The sequence below is a fragment of the Panthera onca genome, chromosome C2 (genome assembly GCF_046562875.1).
Source record: "Panthera onca isolate mPanOnc1 chromosome C2, mPanOnc1 haplotype 2, whole genome shotgun sequence".
NCBI classification, from domain to species: domain Eukaryota; kingdom Metazoa; phylum Chordata; class Mammalia; order Carnivora; family Felidae; genus Panthera; species Panthera onca.
Genome location: NC_138347.1, coordinates 121,652,105 through 121,679,387, shown reverse-complemented (window position 1 = coordinate 121,679,387; position 27,283 = coordinate 121,652,105). Strand labels below are relative to the sequence as shown.

Genomic DNA, 27,283 nt, shown 5'->3' with positions numbered 1-27,283 from the left:
AACCATGATGAAATATCATTTCACATTCATAAGGATGGCTCTATAAAAAAGACAAATAATAAGTGTTGGATAGATGTGGAGAAATTGGAAGCTGTTGCTGGTGGGAATGTAAAATGGTACAGCTACTCCAGAAGACAGCCTGTCAGTTACTCAAAAGGCTAAAGAATTACCATATGACCTTGCAATTCCATTCCCAGGTATATATATAAAAAGAAAAATGAAAACTTGTTCACAAATGTTCAAAGCAGCATCATTCATAATAGCCAAAAAGCAGAAACGACTCAAATATCCAACTTTAATGAACAAATACACAAAATGTGGTATATCCACACCATGGAATAAAAAGGAATAACATACTAATATATGCCACAACATGGATGAATCTTGAAAATATGCTAAATAAGGGGAGCCTGGGTGGCTCAATCGGTTAAGCATCTGACTTCAGCTCAGGTCATGATCTTACAACTCGTGGGCTCAAGCCCCATGTCAGGCTCTGTGCTGACAACTCAGAGCCTGGAGCCTGCTTCAGATTTTGTGCCTCCCTCTCTCTGCCCATCTTCTGCTCATGCTTTCTTTCTCTCTCAAAAATAAATAAACATTAAAAAAAGAAAATATGCTAAATGAAAGAAGTCAATTACAAGCTTAACCAAGGCAAAGAGTCCTATTTCCTTGATATCAATTCTGTTAAGTTTCAGCCCTGGGGAAGAAATGTCTTTGGTGTAATATCTATGTGTATGGAGATGAAATGGGAGGTACAAAGGGATTTGGAAGATTGGCAAGCTTCAACTTGCTAGGTGCTCCTTGGATAATCTTCATTTCAGTGCCCTCATTACCTCCCTAATTCGAATATTCTCGCTTTTTTAAAATAAAAAAAAAAATTTTTATTGTTTATTTTTGAAAAAGACAAGTGCGAGTAGGGGAGGGGCAGAGAGAGAGGGAGACACAGAATACAAAGCAGGCTCTGCACTGCCAGCACAGAGCCCGATGTGGGCCAGAACCCAGGAATCGTGAGATCATGACCCAAGCCGAAGTCAGATGATCAACTGACTGAGCCACCCAGCTGCCCTATTCTTGCTTTTTATACTTGTTACCTCTAAGCCTAGAGCCTCTCCATTTCAGTCAGTATAGGGAAGAATGGTTTCCATTTCCAATTCTGACTTCTCCAATGCATATTTTGGGATGTGAATTTCTCTACTACCACTTGTCCTTTATTGTAATCACAATGGCTTTCATCTAATTGGAAAATCTATATCTTTACCACTTTTTATAGCACTTTTAGAGATATACTTCCTTTTATTATTTTTTACATGAAAATTTCGATAGGATTTTAGGGTTTGGGGTATAAACATGATGTTCAGTCTATCATCTTAAATTGGAAGCTCACTATCTTTTTTTTTTTTTTTTTTTTTTTTAAGTAGGCTTCACGCCCAGTGCAGGACTCAACGCAAGGCTTGAACTCTCAACCCTGAGATCAAGACCTAAGCTGAGATCAAGAGTCCGATGCTTAGGGGTGCTTGGGTGGCTCAGCTGGTTGAACATCCAACTTCAGCTCAGGTCATGATCTCATAGTTCATGGGTTTGAGCTCTGCATCAGGCTCTGTGCTAACAGCTCAGAGCCTGGGGCCTGCATCAGATTCTGTGTCTCCCTTTCTCTCTGCCCCTCCCCTGCTTGCGCTCTGTCTCCCTCAAAAATAAATAAACCTTAAAAAAAATTAAAAAAAAAAAAGAGTCTGACATTTAACCAACTGAGCCACCCAGGTGTCCAACTCACTATCTGAATCTTAGAGTTTACTTTACTTAAGTTTTCTCAGAATCGAGCTATTTGGAACACCAGGACCCTCTTTCCAAATAACACCAAAATATGGCTACAGGGTATAAACACTATGATCTCTATTAGTTTATTAATATAATAAAGAAACCAGTAGGAAGTGTTCTTTACCAAATAAAGCCAAATTGAGAAAAAAAAAGGAAAATAAATAGAAAACAAAACTACTAATATGGTATAGTTTGAAATGCATGTTAACTTTTATAACTTCGTTTGAAGTATTCAGATGAATTATATCCAAAGAATATTATCTTTCCAGGTGCTTAACTAGAACCTATAACAACTGTCTTTTTATATTTTCCCAATAATGATTTATTTTTATTTACAAAAGTAATAAAAACTTCATTTCCCACTTAAATGAGCCAACAAGAATACGTAAATCAGCAAAATAATTTCATGTGGTAATTTAGTAAAACAATTTAGAAAAAACTCTTTACTTTCCTGGAAGTATGTATCCATTGTGTTGGGTATGGGTGGAAGAGGAGGTGTGAAATGGGAAATAAATATTTATTCCTTATGGATCTTCATTCTCTCCCTCCTTGGGTTATATCATTTAGGCTTGCGACCACTTATGTGCTAATGATACTACTTATATACTAATGATATCATCACTTAGATAACTAATAAACTTATTGAACTTCATTATGTCTAAAACAAAATTCTTCCCAAACCTACTCCTAAATACACTAAATGTAAATGGCATCAATATTCACCTAGCTGTTCATGTAAAACAACCAAAGCTATCCTTTATTTCTCCTCTTCCTTCCTTTAATCTATCAATAAATTTTGTTGGTTCTATGTCTATCATTTATCCATTTTTTTTCCCATCTCCACTGCCAGGCCACTGTCCTCTGCAATAGTCTTCTGATTTTCCTGCTTTTGTCCTTGTCTCCTTAGAATCCATTTACCCCTCAGTAGCCAGTGACTTAAATCATGCCATTTCCCTGCTGAAAATCCTCCTTAGAACAGAAACCAAACTCCCTACCAGGACCTGCAAAGGTCTTTCATCATGATCTGAACCCTGCCTACCTCTCCACCCTCATGTCATATCACTCTGCTTTTCAAACTATCTCCAGGCCACTGTGCTTCCCCAAATACATCAACCTGGTTCCTCAGTTGGGAGCTTTACATTTGCCACTCCCTCTGCCCAGAATCCCTGTCTCCCCCACCTCACCTAATCTATTTAGCAGCCTGACTCCTTTGCATTCAAATATCACCTCCCTTGTGAGGCTTTCTCCAAGGTAGCCACAATCACTTTTCTTATTTTTTTTGTATACCACTTACTGTAATCTAAAAATAATCTGGGGTGCCTGGGTGGCTCAGTTGGTTAAGCATCTGACTTTGGCTCAGGTTATGATCTCACGGCTGTGAGTCTGACCCCACGTCGGGCTCTGTGCTGACAGCTCAGAGCCTGGAGCCTGCTTCAGATTCTGTGTCTCTCTCTTTCTCTCTACACCTGCCCTGCTCACATTCTGTCTCTCTCAAAAATAAACATTAAACAAAATTTAAAAAAAAATAAAAATAAAAATAATCTTATTTGCTTATTATACTCCCTCCCCCCCATATAAGCTCTCTAAGGGCAGACTTACCTGTCTTGTTTATTATTCTCTCCAATGCTTAGAACATAAGCTAGTAGATATTAAAAATGTTTGCTAAATGAACAATTTCATAAACATCATTGAAGCTGTACACATATTAACTATACTGATTTTGATTACTATTAGCTTAATAAGTGGAATTCTAACTTTTCCACCAACAAAAAGATATTGAGATTACATGAGCCTACAGGAAGAATACAACACTAGCGTGCCAAATCTTCATTTAAGACAAGAACAAAGAAAAACACCCACAAGCTGCCATTGCCACCTGTGGGGCACCCAGGACCTTCTGAATCCCTCAGCAGAGGTCCAAATGGAAAATTAGATCTGGAAGAGATGCATGTAGAAGACACCATCAGATTCTGTCCAAAGGAAGAAAGAGAGAGTGAACAAACATCTTTCAGGATTAAACCCCCAGACAAGAACAGAAAGGGGATTTTCACATCTTCTTCTACGAGCTCTCTGAAAAGAAGTCCAGTGGATCAGAATACAGGGAAAAAACTAATGAGAATCCCTCAAAGGATCCTTTACCTACCAAACAAGATTTCTTCAGAAACTGACTTGCTCTCACAAATGACCTTGACAAAGGAACAGCTGTGTAAGACATACTTAAAGTTGCACTGTCAAGTGGTAAGATGAGGATAAAAATATTGAACGTATCTCTATATACTGATATATAAATCCCTGAAGAAAACAAATACAAATACTTACAGATATAATACTAAATCAACATACAAAACATTGAAGAGATAAAGACTAGTCTATGGTTGAGAGCTGGCTTTTTGAACCTCAACTCTGGGAGAAGGGAAACAAAGATGTTTCACAGCGTTACAGAAGAACACAATGCATTTGGAGGAAAATAAACATTTGTAAGAAAAACAATAGGGGTGCCTGGGTGGCTCAGTCAGTTAAGTGTCTGACTCTTGATTTCAGCTCAGGTCATGATCTCATGGTTCCTGATGAAGCCCTTGTTGGGCTCTGCACAGACAGCATGGAGCCTACTTGGAATTCTTTCTCTCCTCTCTCTCTGCCCCTCCCTTGCTTGCATTCTCTCTTTCTCCCTCTCTATAAATATAAATAAATAAACATTAAAAAAAATCACATGCAGTAATCTTCATGACTTGATTGTGGGGGTGGGGGTGGGATTCATTGTAGAAAAGTTACATTAAAAAATAAAAAGAATAAAAATCACTAGAAAAAAAGGTCACTGAATCATATGCAAAAAGGAAAAGTTGAATCAGTGTTTATACCAACAAACTCAATCTGGCACTTTTATATGTGATCTTTAGAGGTCTTTCTTATGAAGGAGTGTAAATAGAATCATGTTTTTTATATTGTTGGCAGTACATAAGGGCCACCAATCATAACTAATGAAAAGTACTATAAAAGGCCTTATGCATTGCTGAATACATCATAAGAACTTGTACTGCTGCCCTTTCTAGGGATAAACACAAAGACCAGCAGGAGCTAGAAAGAGGAATTTCCATTAGGTAGGAAGAAAAGAATATATTTCCCCATATATTTCTATATGATATAGCAGTTCCTCAGACATTATTTTATCTGTTCAAAACAATTAAGAACCAAGAAGCAAGCAACAAATGCCACAAAGGAACAGAAGTACAGCCAGTCCCAATGCAAGAAAACACACATTTTAAAAAATACATATTGCCTCAAGGTCCTCACTCAGAGTCTTCTCATTTTTATTTTAGACTGAATGTTAACGCATTTGGCTACCTAGTTTCTCAGGGCACAGCAAATCAGAGGTGGCAAACTAGAAAAGAGATAAGACAGAAAACTATTTATTATCCTGAGAGCAAATGACCTAACAAAAGAACAGAGATTAAAACACCACTGGAAAAAGGAGTTAAAAGATCTTAGAATCAAAAATCAAAAATTAAATTTAGAAAGCATAGCTGGGGAAGTTTTATTTAAGATAGTAAGTAACAACCTTAGAGAACTCCTGCCTCGAAGACAACAGGTCTTATTTTAATATAGTGCCACACTGGGGCACTATAGAGCCCCTCGTGGCTCTTATATAGAGCCACCTGGGTGGCTCAGTTGGTTAAGCATTCAACTCTTGATTTTGGCTCAGGTCATGATCTCAGGGTTAGTGAGATTGAGCCCCACACTGGGCTCTGTGTTTACAGTGCAGAGCCTGCTTGGGATTCTCTCTCTCCCTCTCTCTCTGCCCTTCCCTGCCTTGTGTTCTCTCTCTCTCTCTCAAAAATAAATAAACTTAAAAAAAAAACCAGCACAACATTAATATGGTACCTCATGTAGTAGCTTTCATGGCATACTGAACTTTAATGACCCTACATGATCGTTTTTATTCCTGGAGTTTCTGACTTGGTGGACATTCATACTGCATTCAATACTCCACAGGTGATTCTTTTTTTTTTCTAATTTTTTTTTAACGTTTTATTTATTTTTGAGACAAAGAGAGACAGAGCATGAACAGGGGAGGGGCAGAGAGAGAGGGAGACACAGAATCGGAAGCAGGCTCCAGGCTCTGAGCCATCAGCCCAGAGCCCGATGCGGGGCTCGAACTCACGGACCGCGAGATCGTGACCTGAGCTGAAGTCGGACGCTTAACCGACTGAGCCACCCAGCCTCCACAGGTGATTCTGATGCACACTGAGAAACACTGTCCTAATAGTCTAAGGAAATGTTATATTGTACTCGACTTATTAGTTAAGAAAGAAGTGAGAATTTACTACAATCTTTAAATGTGTTCAATAAAACTTCTTTTTAAAAAATCTGGGCATGTTGAGGTAACGTCGAATATTCACTTTGGTAGGACACTTCATCCTCCAAAAGGAGGGAGAGGGCTAAATAATACACTACCAACAGCCAATCTACTAACAGGATGATTTCTTTTGAACCTATGTAAATATAATGAATTTATGTAATGACAAATGAAATACAACACTCACTGAGGTATAAAATAATGGCAGAAACTCAATTAAGTCCTGTGAAGAAAAACATCTCTAATTAAACTAGAATCGTCCGGACATCAAACTCCTCTCTACACAGTAGCATCTCTCAAACAAAACACTTAACGCTTATACTCACCTTTCTGAAAAATCAGAATCTATAAATTCTCTAGCTCGTTTTCTATCACTAAAAAGAAAAAAAAAAGATAGCATAAAAAGAACAGGTATTTAAACACAACTTTATTTTATGAATAATTTACTGTAACTTGTCTAGTTTCACAGCAAATATATCAAAACACAAAACCTAACAAACATGAAAGATATGTCCATAAAATAAAAACTATAATTTTATCATAGGAGTAAGAGATCACAACATAATAAAATTTATCATAGGATCAAAAAGACCACAATATAATACTGTAGGCTGAAATGAGCTCGAGGAATATGGGAAGAAATGTTGCAGACTTAGAAAGGCACAGAAAGTATGACTCATTCCAGAACAACAGAGCAATCATTCCACACCTAATATGAAACACAGCTGGGCTGAAAATACCCAAACCCTGGCCATCTCCAAAGCAGGCCAACACGACTGGCACAGGCATGGCTTTCATGTTATAATCTCTCAAGGCTGTGCAGAAATCCAAGGTAACTTCTAGGTCCTCATGTATTAAGGACTGAATAGAGGCCATGGGATTACAGGTGATGGTGTCGTTTCATCTCATTTGATAGTGGAAAAGGATGTACTCATATGAAACTATTCTGTCTCTAATGTGTGTTTATATGTGTATACACATGAAGATGTATATGGCTTAAAACACTTTGCCAGAATTATTTAACATCCTGGGAACAAGCAAGCTCTTACACAACCAAAATTTACTGTCTGCTAACTCACAATTGTAAGTCAAACAGAACTACGAGTACAGTATGTCACCATGAAAATAACTTCTAAAGTGACAAAATGAAGTTTTGAGTCCTTTATCTTAAGATTTTTTTCTTTTACAGGACGATTAAATGGTAAAATGATAAGGAGCAGAGAAAGGCTGGGTAAGGGTATCTACAGGCAGAGATGAAACATGTAAAAGTTTAATACTAAAAGTGGTAAATGAATAACGCAAGGGATATTGATTTAACTGTCCAGTGTTTTAAAAGGATCAAGAAAAAACTCAATAAAAATTTTAATGTATTTGGCTTCTTTTCCCTAGTTCCTTTTCTGGTTTTTAAGGAAATAAAAAGTTACAGGAAATTCGGAGGATAGCCAACACTTAATATAAAACTCTTTTCTTATGTTTATTAAAACAATATAGTTCGTGCATCTCCAAAGCAGCTAAATGTGATAATCATAAAAACAGTACTTTTTGAGAGGTGAAAAAGTCAGAAGACACAGGTACAAATTATTGTATTTAAAAATGATTGCTCCATAAATGATTCATATCTGAGATATAAAGTGAAATAAAACAGGTGATTTTAAAGGCCACACATTAGTTTTTAAGGACTAGACTAACATGAAACAAGAACAGAACACAAGAGAGTGAGAGGAAAAGATCACAGCTTAAAAAAAGTTTTAAAAATGGTTAACTTGCAACAACAGTCTTACCCTGGGACCCAGCCAGTAGCTTCTGCTATGTGTGTCTGAGTAACCATTGCTGGTGCAGGGGTATATGGACTCCCAATCAGAACACTTCCTGAACTGGTTAGTCTCTGTGGTGTGCTTATAATCTATAAGGTTAGGACACAGAAAATAATATTCTTAATTATAAAGAAAAGCATACATGTAGAAAATCATGTTGATTGCTAAGCTACATATAAGGAGGAAATCTCACTGCCTAAAATGTACTTAATATCCATCATCTAAATCATAAACTTTGATTTGCTTATATTCTAGGAACTTAAAGCACAAGTATCTTGAATAGTGATATGGTTTCAGGTTTCAGCAAGTGAACAGCAATTTGGAAGGATTAAGTTGGTAACTAACAATGTTTTAAAAATGAGAAAAGCAAGAAGCTTTCTTTGAAATTACAGAACCTAACTGCAGTTGAACTTGATGTATTCAAACTAGGGCAACAGTAAATTGGATCTTCATGTCCAAATATATACAAAGGCATTATGCAACTTAGCTTGTTATTATTATATTTATTTTAAAAAAATTTTAAAATTTATTCATTTTTGAGACACAGACAGAGTGTGAGTGGGAGAAGGGCAGAGAGAGAGGGAGACAGAATCTGAAGCAGGCTCCAGGCTCTGAGCTGTTAGTACAGAGCCCAATGTAGGGCTCCAACTCATGGACTGCAGGATCATGACCTGAACTGAAGTTGGACGCTTAACTGACTGAGCCACCCAAGTGCCCCATGTTTTAAATGTTTTTTATTTTTGAGAGAGAGCATGTATGTGTACATGGGAGAGTGGGGCAGGGTGGGGGGAAAGAGAGGGAGACAGAGGATCTGAAGGGGCTCTGCGTTGACAGCAGAGAGCCCCATGTGGGGCCTGAACTCACAAACCAGGAGATCCTGATCTGAGCTGAAGTTAGAAGCTTAACTGAGCCACCCAGGCTCCCCACAATTTGGATTATTATACAGACGCAATTTTATCTTCTTTTTCAAGAGCGTTTCCTCATGTCATTAAATATTCTTTGAAGACATTGTATTTGTTACTAATTTTTTTTTTAATTTGAGAGGGAGTGTGAGGGAGAGCCTGAGTTGGGGAGAGAGAGAGAGAGAGAGAGAGAGAGAGAGAGACAGAGACAGAGAGAGAGACACAGAGAGAGAGAGAGAATTCTAAACAGGCTCCACACTCAGCTTGGAGCCCGAGGCAGGGCTCAATCCCACGACCCGGTGATCACAACCTGAGTCGAAATCAAGAGTCAAACACTCAACTGACAGAGCCACCCAGATGCTCCTCTTCAAACAGATTTTAATGGTAAAACATTTGATTTACTGTTCCCTACTGTTAGATACATATGGATGTTCAATTATCCAATAGTATAAACAATACTGTGATGAACATTTTTGTACAGTGATCTTAGTCTTAATTTCTATTTCCTAAGGACAGACTCCAGAAAGGTAACTAATGGAACTAAGGATACAGACATTTAAAAAAAGTTCTTTGATATATGTTACCAAAACGCTTCTTAGACTTCACTGGTAAATAGACCATGTTTCTTTCCAAAAATGTTTATAATAATTAATACAAAAAACAATTTAGTATTTTAGTAATATCTTTAAAAGTATTTTTGTCAAAAAATTAAGGGCATGCTCCAGTGAATGGGGATGTTAATGAAACAATATTGGCCCCATGTGAATAACCGTCAAAGAATGAGCTGCTGGGCACAAAGGGATGCTCTTTTTTTTTTTCATTCCAACCCAGAGGCACGGGACTGTCCCTACCTGGGCAACCCCAGATCTTTGGATTTTCTAAGGGAAGAGATTCTATTTTTGTATTCTTTTGAAAATTTCCACAATAGTAAGGTTCTGTTTAAGTCCCAATTAAGAGAGAAAAGCATCTATGTAACACATAATTTTTAAATGACAGATCTTAAAAGAAATAATTCTACTTCTACTGCCTTATGTAGGTCAAAATATTAATTAATTTTTGTCTCCCTGATCAAATGACACCTGTTTCTGCAAGCTGGGTGTAAGTCTAGTCATTAAGTTAGTTGCTAATGTGCTCCGTAAAGAACAAAGAGAAGGATCCATTTGTATTTCAAGTTCAGTTCAGACTTGGTTTTTAAATGTTTGTTTATTTATTTTTGAGATAGAGTACACGCAGGGGCATAAGCAGTGGAGAGGCAAAGTGAGAGGGAGAGAGAGAATCCCAAGAAGGCTCTGCACTGTTAGCACAGAGCCGACCTGGGGCTCAGGCCCATCAACCACAAAATCATGAGCTGAGCAGAAATCAAGAGTGTGGGGTTTAACCAACTGAGCCACCCAGAGGCCTGCAGACTTGGTTTTTAAAGTCTCGTCAGGGTGCCTGGGTGGCTCAGTCGGTTGAGGGTCTGACTCTGGCTCAGGTCATGATCTCACGGTTTGTGGGCTGGAGCCCTGTATCAGGCTCTCTGTGGTCAGTGTGGAGCCTGCTTTGGATCCTTTCTCTCTCTCTGCCCCTGTCCTCGCTTGCTCACACATGCACGCGCTCTCTCTCCCTCAAAAACATTAAAAAAAAGAAGAACTTACTAAAAAAAATAAAGTCTTGCCAACATTTATTCATTTGCTAAATATTTAAGAACTTTAGTTACCTCTGTTTGTGTGTATTTTGTGAATTTGGGGCTAGGGAGATATTACTATATACAAATGTCTAGGAAATAATTTTAGTAAGTTAATTCTATAGATAAGAAAATAAAAACAAAAGACAAGAAACACTGATAGGTATCTGGGGAATTCTGATTCTCTACTATATTCCAAGGACTATTAAATGAGGAATGCAGAAGTTTACCTCATGAAAAAATATGAATACTGGACAATGTGTTTGTACCTCCTACCCCCTCTACACATTCCACCTCACCTCCGCACCTCCATTTCAGTGTACCATCTTTAAGGGTAGAGTGAATGTTTGCAGAGCCTCATACACTGCTAGGAGATATTCACAGAAAAGGCACAGCAAGTACTTAATGAACTGAAACCGAAGACTTAGCTCTTAAAATGAAAATAAAGGAGCTTCTTTATTCACTGGTATGCCAAAGGTCCACATAAAATCCAGTAAGGAAATACTCTACAATATAAAGGATATCATTCTCAACAATCACTACATCACACGTTCAAATGTCCTATATCATGCCGACCTTGAGTGTGAAGCTTAAGAAGGAAAATTTGAGTATTTGATGAGTCTTTGTCTACTCTATTTCTAGAACAGGAGACAAAACAAATCTAAGCATTCCAATTTACCCTTGAAATAGACTGCATAATTTGTGCAGTATTATTTTTTTTATTTCAGAGAACGTGCAAGTCGGGGGAGGGGGCAGGGGGGGGGGAGAGAGAGAAAGAGCATCTTTTTTTTTTTTAATGTTTATTTATTTTTGAGAGAGACAGAGAGACAGAGCTCGAGCATGGGAGGGGCAGAGAGAGGGAACCCGAAGCAGGCTCCAGGCTCTGAGCTGTCAACACAGAACCCAACGTGGGGCTTGAACTCACGAACTGCAAGATCATGACCTGAGCCAAAGTCAGACGCTTAACCAATTGAGCCACCCAGGAGCTTAGACTTTTAAGAAGACTCTACGCTCACCATGGAACCTGATGCGGGGCTTGATCCCACGACTCTGGGATCATGACCTGAGCTAAAATCAAGAGTTGGATGTTCAACTGACTGAGCCAACCAGGGGCCCCTGTGCAATATTATTACTAAATTCTTTTTCTATATCTGTTATCGGTAGCCTACAGGCTCAGTTTACCCAATTTAAAGGGCTTTGTAGAAAAGTAAAGATGAAGAGAGGATGAAGGAAAATAGGACATAGAAAAAAACTACTTATCATTACTGAGAAGGGCTTTGTAAATGAATTGCTATGTTCTGGCTTATTCTTTTCTTCCTCAATGTTAAACTGTCAGCTGATATTCTTTGCTGATCTGAGAGTGATTAACAATACTCTATTCCTTTCTCTCAGCATAGTGCCTGGTGTGTCCTTAATAATAGAAATCCTTAGGGGCGCCTGGGTGGCGCAGTCGGTTAAGCGTCCGACTTCAGCCAGGTCACGATCTCGCGGTCCGTGGGTTCGAGCCCCGCGTCAGGCTCTGGGCTGATGGCTCGGACCCTGGAGCCTGTTTCCGATTCTGTGTCTCCCTCTCTCTCTGCCCCTCCCCCGTTCATGCTCTGTCTCTCTCTGTCCCAAAAATAAATAAAAAACGTTGAAAAAAAAAATAATAGAAATCCTTAGTAAACATTTCCTGAATGAACAAATTGGAGGAATGATGGACTTGAACTAAAATGACAATTTAGAAGTTCGTGTGAGATGCAATGAGTTCCTAAATTAGGACAATGACAGTGAAACTTAAGAAACAAAATCAAAGAAAAGTCAACAGAACTTGATCAACCACTGAACGCAGGAAAATTACATAGGTGATGGTCCAGATATGCTTTATTAAAACTGAACCATAATTGTGAAATCCCAAGTTGAAATTAGAGGTAATTACTTCCTATATTCTGTTGATCTAATAAGGAAAATGAACACTTATTTGAAATTTAAGTGCCCACCTCTCCCCATGCCCAAAGACATCCTTAATTTAAATGTAATTATGTGGTTTTTTTGACAATAGATTACAGTTGGGTTATGAAAATCATACAGCAACTGAACCTCATTCGGAAGATTTTCTGCCTTTAATCAATATATCTTACGTACTACTGCCATCTACAGTAAGAGCCAAGAGACTGTAGTAGCCTTGTACTGTAGCTACACTGGTGGGGAACAGCATAAAGTATGGACTTGTCCAATCACTACATTGTACACCTGAAATTAATGTAATATTGTGTGTCAATGATACTTCAATTTAAAAAAAGAAAAACAGACTAAGGGAATATCTGTATTCTGAAGGGAAAAAATCTATATAATTATAAGGGATTATAATAAAGGATTTCATTATTTCACAAAACTTTAGTTTTCACTATAAGAAACATGTACTTAAAAATTTTTTTTTAATGTTTATTTATTTTTGAGAGAGAGACAGAGCACAAGTCGGGGAGGGGCGAGAGAGAGGAAGACACAGAATCTGAAACAGGCTCCACGCTCTGAGCGGTAAGCACAGAGCCTGACGCGGGGCTCGAACCCACGGACTGAGAGATCATGACCTGAGCCAAAGTCGTATGCTTAACTGACTGAGCCACCCAGGCTCCCCAAGAAACATGTACTTTTTAACCATGTTAAAATACAGTTATGAGATTATCATACATATGCTGTGTGTGTGTGTGTGTGTGTGTATGTGTGTGTGTGTGTATAAAACAGGATACCTTTAAGTAGAGGGCAAGTATCCCAAACTAACACAGTTATTGCTAAACTAGTTTCTATTAACACAGAAAACTACTCTCTTCTTGGGGCTATTTGAAATTTCTATCTACCATTAAGACTTGGCTTGCAAGGAGACATGTGAAATTTATTTTTTTTTTTAATTTTTTTTTCAACGTTTTTTATTTATTTTTGGGACAGACAGAGAGAGACAGAGCATGAACGGGGGAGGGGCAGAGAGAGAGGGAGACACAGAATCGGAAACAGGCTCCAGGCTCCGAGCCATCAGCCCAGAGCCTGACGCGGGGCTCGAACTCACGGACCGCGAGATCGTGACCTGGCTGAAGTCGGACGCTTAACCGACTGCGCCACCCAGGCGCCCCGGAGACATGTGAAATTTAAAGGGCAAGTGGAGAAAGACAACTGTAAGAAGCAAATGGGTGAGGTTTAGTCAAGAATTTTTCAACTTAAAAAAATGCTTTTTTAATCACAGATGAGAGATTGAGGGTGAAGGGACAATATTCGGAAGAGACAAGCAACAGAAGAGAGAAATGGCACTAAGTGGGATTCTACAACAATTAGGAGGTCAAAAAGAAAGCTCTCATTCCTGTCTGAGAACTAAGAACTGTAAAAAGCACCTCAGAATTAAGGAGACAAATTAAGGCCTGGCTTAAAGAGCCCCAATCTCCTTCCCTTCTTCTGACCTTTGTTTTGCTGACTCTCAGGTTTGTAGTAATGGAGTAAGACCACCTATCATCGTCAAAACTGAAGTATAAAGTTAGTTCCATACACATTAGTTCAAATGGACAATGGAAAGAAAAACTGTCACCAAAAGAGGAATTCAAATTTGAGCCGTGGCAGTATCACTAAAATACTGACAGGAAACAGTTTCTCAAAACAGAGGAGTACTGTAAGGATGAAACTCGTAAGAGTTTGGGCATGTTTATTTAATTTTCGTGTTTATATAAAAGCCTTTCAAAATACAGACTTTAAAGTCAGGTGCCTTATCTCATTTGCACCCACTGCAGGGGCTGGTGAGAAGCAAAAGCTCAGTAATGTCTGAAACATACCCTGAACTACCTACAAATGGGGACACTTACCTGAGCTTAAGTCTCCATGTGGTTTGGAGCTAGATAACATTCTTCACATACTTAGAGTAAATTGTGTAAGATCTTTGGCTTGAATTTTTTAGATAATTAACAGTCCTCAAGTGATCAAGAAAAATGTCATTTCTAGAATGTCTTAAAATCTCAAAGATTTGCTGAAGTCACTAAGTATGTTAAAATATATTTTTGCCTGAATAATGTTGCACTCAACAGAGTCCACAATAGTGAGTATTATGGGCAAAATGTATCCTTATTGCTCTGTAGATGAGAACATATGCAAGCGCTGACAATGAAGGTTTACTATTCAAGTGTTTACATGCTTTTGCTAAAGGTGGGTGAGACCATTACAGTAAGTAGTTTTTAGAGAAATTGCATGCAACTTTGTTTATAAATAAAGCTTTCTAAAAGTGCTGTATAGTTCAAGCTCTTGCATAATTAAATAATTAATGGAATACCTTCAGAGTAACAGTTAAACATTTTTCATTTTTCATTCATTATTTCTACTGCCGAAGATTAATAGCTCTCAATATAGATGAACTGCTGGGTCATATTCAATTTATAGGAGAGTACGCAGTTTAGGGCAATAAAAGTTATTTTATAAGAAAAAAGAGAACATAAAACATAACAGATTTGAACCAATTTAATCAAACAATTTAAAAACAAGAGAATCCTCACACAAGGAGCAAAAAAACCTTGATATTACACATCCAGAAATCACATATTCAAATACATGAAAATTAAACACTGAAGAGCACAGTGGCTTTCTTTTTCTCAAGATTTAACCAGTTATATTCAGATGAAAACAAAATTTTTTCAAAAAGTGACTGAGTTAAGAAATGAACGGGAATTTTTTACCTATAGCTTTAAATTTTAAACTTTAATTTTAAATTAGTCTTGCCCACGCAAAATTTCCAATTCTAAGATTTGATGATTTTCTTACCATTTGGGGTCCAACATTCACATTTATTGGTCCTAAGGTTTTTGGTAAAATCTTTGTTGGTGAGTTGGTGCTGGAAACTGGAAACGCAACAAATGAAATGTTACCTGAAATGATACCAAATATGAGGTTAATGTCTGCAATATCAAGGCCACCTTCTATCTATACATTCATGCTCCTAACCCCAGTTTTGCTTTAGTAATTATAATTATCTTAATAATTTAAGTTATATATAAGAAGCCTTACTGAAAAGCCATACTAATGATTGCTTTCTTGTAGTGAATACAATTACTTCTGAATAGGAAAACTATAAAATAAATAGTTCAGTCTGCCTGACAGACTTTTAGTGGGTTTTTTGAGGAAAAAACATAATGCAATACATAATGCAAATCACAGTTTGTATCACAGTTGAGAAATCCAGTTAGGTCTTTATTAGGTATCATAGAATAAAAAGAAGTATGAAGTAGAATATGAAGTAAAATATCCATTAGAATTTATTTATATTTATAGTATAATAGAAAATAGTTATACTAAAAATTAACATGTTTTCAAAATGAGACGGTAGTTTTTTGAGGTTTTATACTAGAGAAAAAAAAATATGATGCTACCTAGTTAGTGATATCAGAAACTATGGGATGTGCACAGTGTTTTCAAGTGATTTCAACACTTTAAATCAAAAAAATTTTTTTAATGTATGTTTATTTTTGAGAAAAAGAGAAGGAGCATGAGCAGGGTTGGGCCAGAGACAGAAGGAGACACAGAATCCAAAGCAGGCTCCAGGCTCTGAGCTATCAGCACAGAGCCCAAAGCGGGACTCAAACTCACAGATGGAGAGATCATGATCGGAGCCGAAGTCAGATGCTTAACAGACTGAGCCACCCAGGCGCCCCTCTTTGAATTTCAAATTAAGGCAGCCAAGTGCTACTCCTGAGATGAAAAACTAACCTATAATTTTCTGAACTGTATCAATTATTAACTCCTCTGGACAAACTTCAGTTTATCAATGTTTTTCTTAGTAACCTAATATAACAAAAGAGATCACCCAAGAAAGTATCTGAAAGAGGTTCAATATTGAAACTCTGGGGGAAAAAAATGACAATTAAGGAAACCAGGCCATCAGGCTATATTATAGCTTCTCTTCCTGGACCTGTGAACCTATCTGTACCCTCACATATTTTTACTTCTTTCTGAGTGGAAATTCTCAAATTACTTTAGTGTCTCTGCACGTCCTGTCTTCTCAGGGGTCTCACTCATCAGTTATTTACTCTGTCTCCTGAGTTTTCGACTGCACCATTGGCTTCTCCCCTTCAGTTTCTTTCTCTGTCCATTTATCCTCTATCATTTTCCCTCAATACCCACATTTAAAAATAAAATTCCTTATCTTCTTCACGCCCACTCAGCAAGGTCTAATACACAAACCTGCTTTGCCTTCATGTCCTCAGTCTTGGTGTATGACTGAGTCTTGGTAATACGATCAAAATCATCCCAGTGACCCAATCCAGAAATAACCAACCCCACCTCATTCAACTGACCACTGTATCCTACTTGTTATCTTCTTACTCTGGTTCCTTTATGCTGCTAGCACTTGTTTAATTTGCAACTTTATTAAATCTGATTCGAATTACATATACCTGCTAACTCAGTGATTCACCATGGTGCCTGTGTAATGGAATTATCTGGGACTCAATAAAAAATACCAAGGCCTCAGTCCCACCCCCAGAGCTGCTGATAAAACTGACTGGGAGTGAACCTGGGCATCAGACTGTTGAAAGTTCTCCAGATGGCTTCAGCATTGCAGCCAGGGCTGAGCACTACCACTCCACCTGGAAATGCTACTTCAGACAGCTTTCCTAGCCCCTCCACACATCTGTAACAAACCCGTTTTTCAACTGGGGAAACTGCTCTGGACACTCTCCTACTTTAGGCCTTTAAAGATTCCAAACATGTCCAATGCCTCTCAGACTCCTCAACATGGCACAACAGCTCTTATCTGGAGATCTCACCCCTGCCTCCCTTCGCAGCTTCATCTTCGGCTACTTCCTCCACTCTAATCAGGTTAAATATTTTGCAGTTCCAGAAAGGCTCCAGCTCAACCACTCCAGCTTTGGCACACTCCTTTCCTTCTGCTTGAAGTCTCTCTCTGCTGGGAAAACTTCTACCTCCCAGCACTTCAAAATGGCATGCCATACTATTTTCTAAGTCATTATTGTGTGCCAGAGTCTGCTCCAGAGGCTTCCTATACATATGTGTGTGTGTGTGTGTGTGTGTGTATATATCATTATATGTTATATACATATATACGTATATATATTATATACGTATATATGTATATATGTTATATACATATATACGTATATATATAAATATAATATATATTAATATATATAATATATAATATATAATATATATATTATATATACGTATATATGTATATATTATATATATTACATATACATATACGTATATATGTATGTATGTATATATATGTATATGTATATATGTACACACATATATATGTATATGTGTATATTATATACACATATACATATATATATATTATATACATATATATATCATTAACACTTAGGACAACAGTGTAAAATGTATTATTAGAGACTCCGTTTTACACATGAAGTAATGGAGACAGAGTGAGGACAAATAATTTCTACAAGGTGGCTATAGCTCCACCTCCCAAGCCTCTGCTCTGTGTGTCACCTCCTCCTTAAAAGCTGTCCCCAGCCTCTGTGGTCTAGTTCCTGGATGCCCTTCTGACTTTTCACAAAACCTATGATAGTTGCTTGTTCTAGCTACCATTTATATAGTTCTAAGTGGGCTATGTCTCTAAGCTTTGTAATCCTAGCACCTGGTTTAGTCCCTGGCACAAAACAGATGCACAAAGCTATATAACCACTTGATTAGCATAGACTGGAGCTATCTATCACCTTTTCTAATCTGGATACCATATTTCCTATAATATAGCCTAAGCTGCATTTTTTTTGTGACTTTTTAGTAGGTGCCATTACTTATACTGGGTTTGAAATAAGTTAAAATGCTAGGTCCTTTGTTTATTATTTTGAACTGGTATATCAAATAAAGTTTCCTTGCTCTGTAACCATGAAACTGATTTTTGTTTTTTATATAAGATGCATATCTTACCAATTGCTAAAGATTAAGGTTATATCAAACATCCTAAATATAGTTGTTCACCACTTTAGAATTCACCCTAACTGGATAATAATAACCTATGATTCTATGGGGAGGAACAGCTATGGAATTGATAGACCTGTGCCATAAACTCAGTCCCAGGTAGGACAGGCATATGAGGAAGAGCACAACACTGAAAAGTCTGATTCTCAGATTTATTATTATTATTTTTTAATGTTTACTTATTTTTGAGAGAGAGAGAGAAAGAGTGAGGGAGGGAGGGAGGGGCAGAGAGAGAGGCAAACAACAGAATTCAGAATTTGAAGCAGGCTCCAGGCTCTGAGCTGTCAGCAGAGAGCCTGACGTGGGGCTCAAACTCACAAAGTGAGATGAACTGAACCGATGTCAGACGCTTAACCAACTAAGCCACCCAGGTGCCCCTCACATTTATTTTTTTAATTAAAGTATGGCTGACACACAATATTACACAGTTTTAGGTGTACAACATAATGATTTGACAATTACACATATTACAAAATGCTTACCATGATGGGTGCAGTTACCATCTGTCACCATACAACATTACTACAATACTATTGACTACATTCCCCACTTTACAACCCTGTGGACTTACTTATTTTATAACTGGAAGTTTGTACTTCTTTTGTTTTTTTAATGTTTATTCATTTTTGAAAGACAGAAAAAGTGTGAGCAGGGGTGGGGCAGAGAAAGAGGGAGACACAGAATCCGAAGCAGGCTGCAGACTCTGAGCTGTCATAACAGAGCCTGACGCAGGGCCCGAACCCACAAAGTGCAAGATCATGACCTGAGCCAAAGTTGGACGCTTCACTGACTGAGCCACCCAGGTGTCCCTGGAAGTTTGCACCTCTTAATCCTTTTCACCTGCTTCATCTATCCCCCACCCTGTTCCCCTCTGGCAACTATCAGTTTTGTTCTCTGTATTTATGAGTCTGTTTCTGCTTTTGTTTGTTCGTTTATTTTTTAGATTCCACATGTAAGTTAAATCATGTGGTATTTGTCTTCTCAGATGATTTTAAAAATTGACCTCAGTGCTGTTGAATGTTTAAAATGAGATCATCACTGACATACTGGTAGAAACAAAAGTCAAAAACTTGCAAAAACCAGTGGAACAAGAAACACAAAAAGACAATTAAGGTTAGGGAACAAATTGACTCCAATTTTAAACCTAACACTAAAGAAGAATTAAGAGTATAGAACTTTGGTCAAAACAAAATGAAAAACATCACTAAAGCCAGATCTGTTATGTCAGTTAATACCAAAAGAATTTAGAGGGAACTTCATAAATTTGACAAATTGATTCTAAAGTGCATCTGGAAGACAAAGAGAACAGCCAAGAAAACTAAAAAAAGGAATAACAGGGAAGAGGGGAACTTTAGCCTACCAGATTTCAAAATTATTACACAGTTGAAGTGATTGAAATGTGCTATTGCTAAGAAGCAGATAGAAAAACCTTGACAAAACAGAAATTAAAGTCCAGAAATTATTGCATGTATACATGAAAATTTTATATATGGCAAAGGTAGCATTTTCAAATCAGTGGGGAAAGGGTGGATTACTTAAAAAATGTTTTTGCTTGCACATCCTTGAAAACTAATGTAACATTGTATGCCAACTATACTTCAATTTAAAACAAAATAAAGACACACACCTGAAAGAAATGTTTCTGAGACAAGAAGTGTCCACCTGGATAAAAGAAACCTTAGATTTCAATTTCTTATCTTGTACAAAAATCAATTCCAGAAAGATCAAATACTTAAACATAAAAATTAAAGCCACAAAAGTATTTAAAGAAATATAATAATAGTTTTTTATAATCTGGGAATGAAGAAGGTCCTTCTGATCATGTTACAGAATTTAGAAATCTGTAAGTTTATTTACTTTTGAGAGAGAGAGAGAGAGAGAGACAGAGCATGAGCAGGGGAGGGGCAGATAGAGAGGGACACGCACAGAATCCGAAGCCGGCTCCAGGCTCTGAGCTGTCAGCACAGAGCCCAAAGCGGGGCTCAAACTCACAAACTGTGAGATCATGACCTAAGCTGAAATCAAGACACTTAAGTGACTGAGCCACTTAGGTGCCCCAGAATTTAGAAATCTTAACTGAAAACAGACTGACAGACATGACTACCTAAAAATAAATATTTTTCTAAATAGCAAAAGACCTAATATAGTTAAAAGACAAATCTCAGACTTAGCAAACAAATTTGCAACACATAGGTCATCCTTAAAAACTATCCTTAAAAACTTTTATTTACTTAACTTCCCACTTATATGTCTACAACAATAAAACAGTACCTCAATACAAAAATAAGCTGAGTACATGAAGAAACCCAAATTATCTAGGATATGAAAAGATTCTTGATTTTAATGAAAAATTTAACACTTTTTAAAAAAAGAAACCTTTTCAGGGCGCCTGGGTGGCTCAGTTGGTAAGCGTCCAACTTTGGCTCAGGTCATGATCTCGTGGTTTGAGTTCGAGCCCCGCGTCAGGTTCTGTGCTGACAGCTCAGAGCCTGGAGCCTGCTTCAGATTCTGTGTCTCTCTCTCTCTCTGCTCCTCCCTGACTTACACTCTGTCTCTCTCTCACAAATAAATAAACATTAAAAAAAAAAAAAAAAAAAAAAAAAGAAACCTTTCACCTGCCAGATTGATAAAGATGAGTAAGTTTGATAATGCCCTGAGTTGGTAAAAATGTGGCAAAATGGGTGCATTTAAAAAATATTTACTTGGCACCTACTATATGTTAAGTACTTATGCCAAGCATTATGGATATTCAGTGCAAATGACACCATCCCCTGTGCTCAAGGGGCTAACACCTTAGTGGTGGAGGGGGTATTAAAGAGTCTTTCTGGAGGACAGTAATTAGAGAGGAATAATGAGTCTGTGAATTAGAGTACAAAATTTTAAATAAGCCCTTTAAAAACAATTATATACATTTTAAAGCTTCTTTCCACTTCAACAAATGTCCTTTCAACTGCCCTCCATTGCCTAAGTGGCAAGCTGACCCTTGGCCTCTTCATCCACATCACAATTAATAATGGGAACATCCTGTGACCAGCAATTCCTCTGCTGGGTATATATCCTAATAAACTAAGCCGATAAAAACAATTATACATGTCCTAGGATTGCGGCATTATAGATACAGGCAAAAACCTAAAAACAATTTAAATGTATAAACATCTTTTGGTACATGTATATGATGGAATATTATACAGTCCCTAAAACAAAATTACAAGTATATGTTTGCCATGGAAAACGTTCTCATTATAAGAGATTATGATTAGTAGGATTCCATTTACCTAACTACATATACACATAAGTTTATATAAGCATATAAGGTATGGCAAGGTAAACAACAAATGTAAGAGAGGTTATGGTGAGGAGAAAGGTTTTACTTGGTTTACACTTTTTTATTACTTGAAAAAACATTTTATGAACATGCATGTACTTGTTTTATAATTTAAAAAGCCACTGGCATTCTGGAGGGAAAAGATAGAGGGGAGGGAGGAAGGGAAAGCACGTGAGAATCAGTCATAGATGTTGAAACAACATAAAGATCTAGAAATGAGGTATCTGTGTTTTATAATTAGTTAAAATGAAATCTGCTTTGGAAGTAGTTAAAGGCGCCCCACTTAGATTTCAGTAATTGTAATATTCAGAAATAAAAGCCATGTATTCAGACGTTGTTCACTTTCATCAAATCAATTAGGTTCAGCAGCAGAACGAAAATGTTTAAAATTCTGACTCAAGGGGTGCCTGAGTGGCTGAGTCGGTTAAGTGTCCGACTTCGGTTCAGGTCATGATCTCACAGTCTGTGAGTTCGAGCCCCGCATCAGGCTCTGTGCTGACAGCTCAGAGGCTGCAACCTCCTTCAGATTCTGTCTCTGTCTCTCTCTGCCCCTCCCCCACTCACACTCTGTCATTGTCTCTCTCTCTCCAAATATAAATAAACATTAAACAAATTTTTCTTGAAGATTAAAAAATTGTGTGACTCAAAAGGATGTATTTAAATAGGATATAAACATCCAATATCCCCAAATTTCAGTCAGGTCAAGAGAAGTAAACCAAAGCAGGTCTAAAGAATTTTTCCTAAGTACCTGGCCTTAATTCACAGCTCCTTGGCAACAGGGGCCTGACACTGTCCAGAAGCCAATTTCTGGCAGTTGGTGTATTTATTAAAAACAAAAATTTAAAGGCCTTCCTGGATTTTGGTTCTGGCAATTCCCTGAATTAACTAAATAAGATCAATCACCTAGGGAAGTGGCTTGGAAAAACAGCTGAAAACTTATGCCAAATCTTGGCACAGGCACACAATTTTGGCTCAAAATTTTATTTCAATTTTCTAAGTAATTACAGTCTTTCTGTTTTCCATTAGAATTGTCTAGACACCAAAGATTTCTTTCACTCATAATTCTTTACAGGGTTCCAGTTACAGTTAGTCACCTTCAATATTCAATTAGAATGAAAAATTCAGTGAAATAACTGTGGTTTGTCTACATGATGCCAGTATAAGTTATTTTTTCACAGTACTGACTCTCTGGGGAAAAAATTTTTTTTGGCTTGAATTGATTTTTGGAAAAACCTTCACCTAAGCCTATATCACATCCTTTCTAGAAGAACCAAATTAGAAAGTTACCATAAAAAAGAATATGGCTATTTTATGGGTTTATAAATACCTCAAATCAGAAGTAGTGGTATATCCCATACACATACACAGGGTCCAACTTCAGCTCTAAATAGTTAGAAAATGACCTAGCTTGTGGTGGTGTAGGTGTTCATCCAAGTTGTACAACTCCAGGCTAAAAGGACTAGGATTTGTTCCATGCAAATTATACCTTACTAATAAAAATGATGGGAAAAAAGTGACTTAGGCAATTTCATATTCATTAGTAAGAGGCTAATTATAGATTATGCAATCCTTTTGCTTTCTTCCCTCAGATAATTACTTGCCTTATTCCCTAGCTTTATTCTAGTCTCTGGTTGGTCATCATTTCAGAGATGCCTGACCACTCTATACAAGTACTTCCTAATTTACTATGGTTTTTCACTGGAGTACTTATCTCTATATGATATATTGCTTATTAATATTTACTTGCTGTGGTGGTTATTATCTGCCTGCCCACTCCCAGAATTTAAGTTCCATAAGGACAGGGGCTTCATTATCTCATCCACTGCTCTATCTCCAGCACCTAGCACATGGTGCCTGACAACATAGTAGAGTTCAACAGATATTGCTACATGAATGAATGAATACATGAATGTTTGGATGGAAGCGTAGGATACAGATTCAGGAGACGCGTAAGTCTCGTCCCATCCCCAACCACCACCTAACCATTCCCTTTCCCAGTGATAGCTACTGGTGCCAAGTTGTATATAACCTTCCGGAAGGATTCTAAGCATATACAAACATATATGCACAACATTCTTTTTTCCTTCCCATATAGTTGTTCCCATATATCAGTTTGCATGTGCTTTCTTCCCCACTTAATAACTGTATCTTAGATGTCCTTCCAAACCCATATATATACTTTTGCCTCAATATTTACTTTGCTAGCTACACAGTATTACTTTTTATGGTTCTAGAAGTTTATTGATCAATCCCTTAGTAATGGAAAATATTTTAGTATTACAAACATTATTAACAAAATCATTTATTACTGCAAATAATAATGCAATGACTATATGTGTCTTTACACACACTGGTTGTATGACTGCAGCAATTCACCCTCCATACAGAAATATATAAAAATGTTCATTTCCACATATCCTTACCATCTCAGTGTGTTAAACTTTGTCAACTTTTAAATTGAAAACAGCCTCTCATTTTATTTTGATTTTAATTTATTATTATGAGTAAGGCTGACATGTTTTAAGTCATCTAAATTTTCCTTCCTGAAGATTTCCATCTTTCTATTGGCTGTTGGTGATTTCTTTTATCGGCAGACCCTCTTTAAATATTAAAAAAGAAAAAGTATACTTTGTTATATCTGATGCAAATATTTTTCCCAATTTGACATTTGCCTTTTGCTTTTACGTATGATTTTCTAAGCACATTTTTAAAGAAGGTGGTCAATTTTATAGTAATTCTTTCCTTTTGTGACTTTTGTGTCATACGTAAAAAGGCCTGTAAGTATGTTTAAATATAATAATGAAGGTCAGAGCAAAGTTTATTTATCTTTATTCTCCTCCTTGGAGGTGCACATTATACGTAGACATACTACATTCTACTTATCTTACAGGCTTGGTATTTCCAGTTGGCTATGCTGTTCTTTGAAATTAGCTATCATTAAGATTGTATTAAACACACCCCATGTTTTCTTATACTTTAATGCCTTCATTTAAAATTTTACATCCTTGCCTCATCTGGAATTTATTCAATGTGAGAAGTAAAAGATCCACTCCCCCCCCCCCCAGATGGTTACTTTTAATAATCTACTTTCCCTCCCTTATGCTGATATGAAACGTTACTTTGATTGTTTACTCATTTGGGTCAATTTATTAGCTTTCTATTCTGCTCCACAGATCTGCCTATTTATGTGACAGTATCACATGCTTTTATTTCATTCGTGATTAACATTTCCACCAGAGAGTAAGCAGAGTCAGAAATGGAAAGTGTCAAGCATTTCTTTCTTTCCTGCACTAACCTTTTAGCTATTTGTTAATAAGTGTTATAAAGAACTATCAATTGGTTTCAAATACAGTACTAATGAGGTCAAGTCACAGGTTGATTCTAGAATAGGCCAATTCATTTTGCAAACAGAAAAGATTCCACACCTTAAGACTGTAGCTCTAATTTCAGCCAGCCATCTAGAAAGCCATATACATCACTGAAGAGTGGACTAGAGAGAAACAATACGGATGGCTTAGAGGATATCTATCACTTTTATTTGACAAGTAACTCAGGCTCAATAGTTCCACACACTATCTTCATAAATAAAACACATTAATAACTCATAGTTATTTGAAAAGACAGCATATCCAACTGGAAACACCAAAACTGTAAGATAAGTAAAATAGAGCATATCTACACAACCATAACCACAACATTGCTGCAAATGGGAGGTATGAGAAACAGAAGATAAATTTCCTAGTATCTCCAAAGTTTAATAGTTAAAGTGGCCTCTAGAATCTCCCCCTCTGTACTTGGTTCTAAAATGGAATTCAAGCATTCTATAGTGCAGAGATAAGGACAGAAGATCTGAAATGCACATTCCTACAGACCATAGGCAGGGAAGAAAAGCCTCAATGTTTTTGCAGCTGTTAGAACACAGAACTTGTAGGATTCCCCCAAATGGACCATCTAACCAAAATCTTTCCTGGATCCAAAGAAAGAACCCTTGAAATGGCCCTAACAAGAAACAGGCTCTTGGCCCTAAGGGCATGCTCCTAAATGGGTCAATAAATCTTTCTGTCAGTCTTTCCTACATACTTTGCCTAAAGGATCAAATCTGTTCTCTTGGCTTTGATAAGCATTTTTACATGGAGGACACCTATGAAAATGATTTGCTGTTTCTCTGGTATCTAAAACCATAAATGCCCTGGATTCTTCACTTTCAAAGGAGAAAAGAATTTCTTCCTTCACCTTCCCATATGCCAGGATTTAAACAATGCCTCTTCATTTCTTGAATGAACTTAATTCAAGCTCTGATATCTAGAATATTATAGTTGTTTTCATTTAGTTCCTCAAACCTAAAACATCTTCGAACTCATTTAATCCATTCTCACTAGGTTTTCTTTGTAGGACCTTTTCCTTTCCTAAAATATACATATTTTCCTTTCCTTTCCTTAAATATATATTTCCTTAATATATATATTTTTTTCTTTTCCTTTCCTTAAAATATATATATTTTAAGTTTATTTATTTATGTGGAGGGAGAGGCAGAGAGACAGGACCCCAAGCAGGCTCCACAGTTAATAGAGCCTGACGCGGAGCTTGTACTCATGAACCATGAGATCATGACCTGAGCCAAAATCAAGAGTTGGACACTTAACTGACTGAGCCACCCAGGTGCTCCCTTTTCAATATATTTTAAATGTCTATTTGAAAATATTGGTCTCAGGGCGCCTGGGTGGCTCGGTCGGTTAAGCGTCCGACTTCGGCTCGGGTCATGATCTCACGGTCCGTGGGTTCGAGCCCTGCGTCGGGCTCTGTGCTGACAGCTCAGAGCCTGGAGCCTGTTTCAGATTCTGTGTCTCCCTCTCTCTGTGACCCTCTCCCATTCATGCTCTGTCTCTCTCTGTCTCAAAAATAAATAAACGTTAAAAAAAAAAAAATTAAAAAAAAAAAAAGAAAATATTGGTCTCATCTATAGGTTTGATCCTATTGCTTTTTTCACTGGCTTCTTTATCTTTAGTTAAAACGTGTCATTTTGTCCTTTTTCTATGATCTTGCTCACTAAAGGAAACCTTTAAGTCTTAATTTTCTCATTTCTTTTTACATGCTTAATTAGAATTTTCCATTTTTTGGACAATATATCTTCTGATTAATACTTGAATAAGTTTACCATATGGCCTCAGACAGCTTGGCTCTTCCAATCTTTCATAGCAATTCTTCCCAAATGTGCCTGGTCATAAGATGCAAAGGGGGTGGAGGGGGCTAGTGTGCTTCTTATTCAAAATGCACATTCCTGGGCTCCACTCAACATCTAAAGAATCAGAAACTGGGTGGGAATGCATATTTCTAACAAATATGGGAAAGACTGCTTCAAGGTTCCTTTTTCTCTTTGTTCGAATTAAGGAAGTAATAGAGTATAAATAGACTCTCTATTACACTTATCTCTGT

General features: G+C 37.2%; 1 protein-coding gene across 6 annotated transcripts in view; it reads right to left on the bottom strand.

The window, feature by feature from the left end:
- Positions 1 to 27,283, bottom strand: part of TFDP2 (transcription factor Dp-2) — a 188,741-nt gene that overhangs the window by 46,872 nt on the left and 114,586 nt on the right. For 4 of the 6 annotated variants that reach the window (XM_060638831.3, XM_060638832.3, XM_078432282.2 and 1 more), the window contains 3 exons: positions 15,322 to 15,425; positions 7,951 to 8,072; positions 6,496 to 6,543 (listed from right to left, as the gene is read on the bottom strand). In XM_060638831.3, coding sequence (XP_060494814.1) covers positions 6,496 to 6,543; positions 7,951 to 8,072; positions 15,322 to 15,425 — 274 coding nt within the window. Of the gene's footprint in view, positions 1 to 6,495; positions 6,544 to 7,950; positions 8,073 to 15,321; positions 15,426 to 20,152; positions 20,188 to 27,283 lie in introns of all 6 variants that reach the window. The other 2 variants (XM_078432283.2, XM_060638833.3) reach the window with 2 other exon arrangements.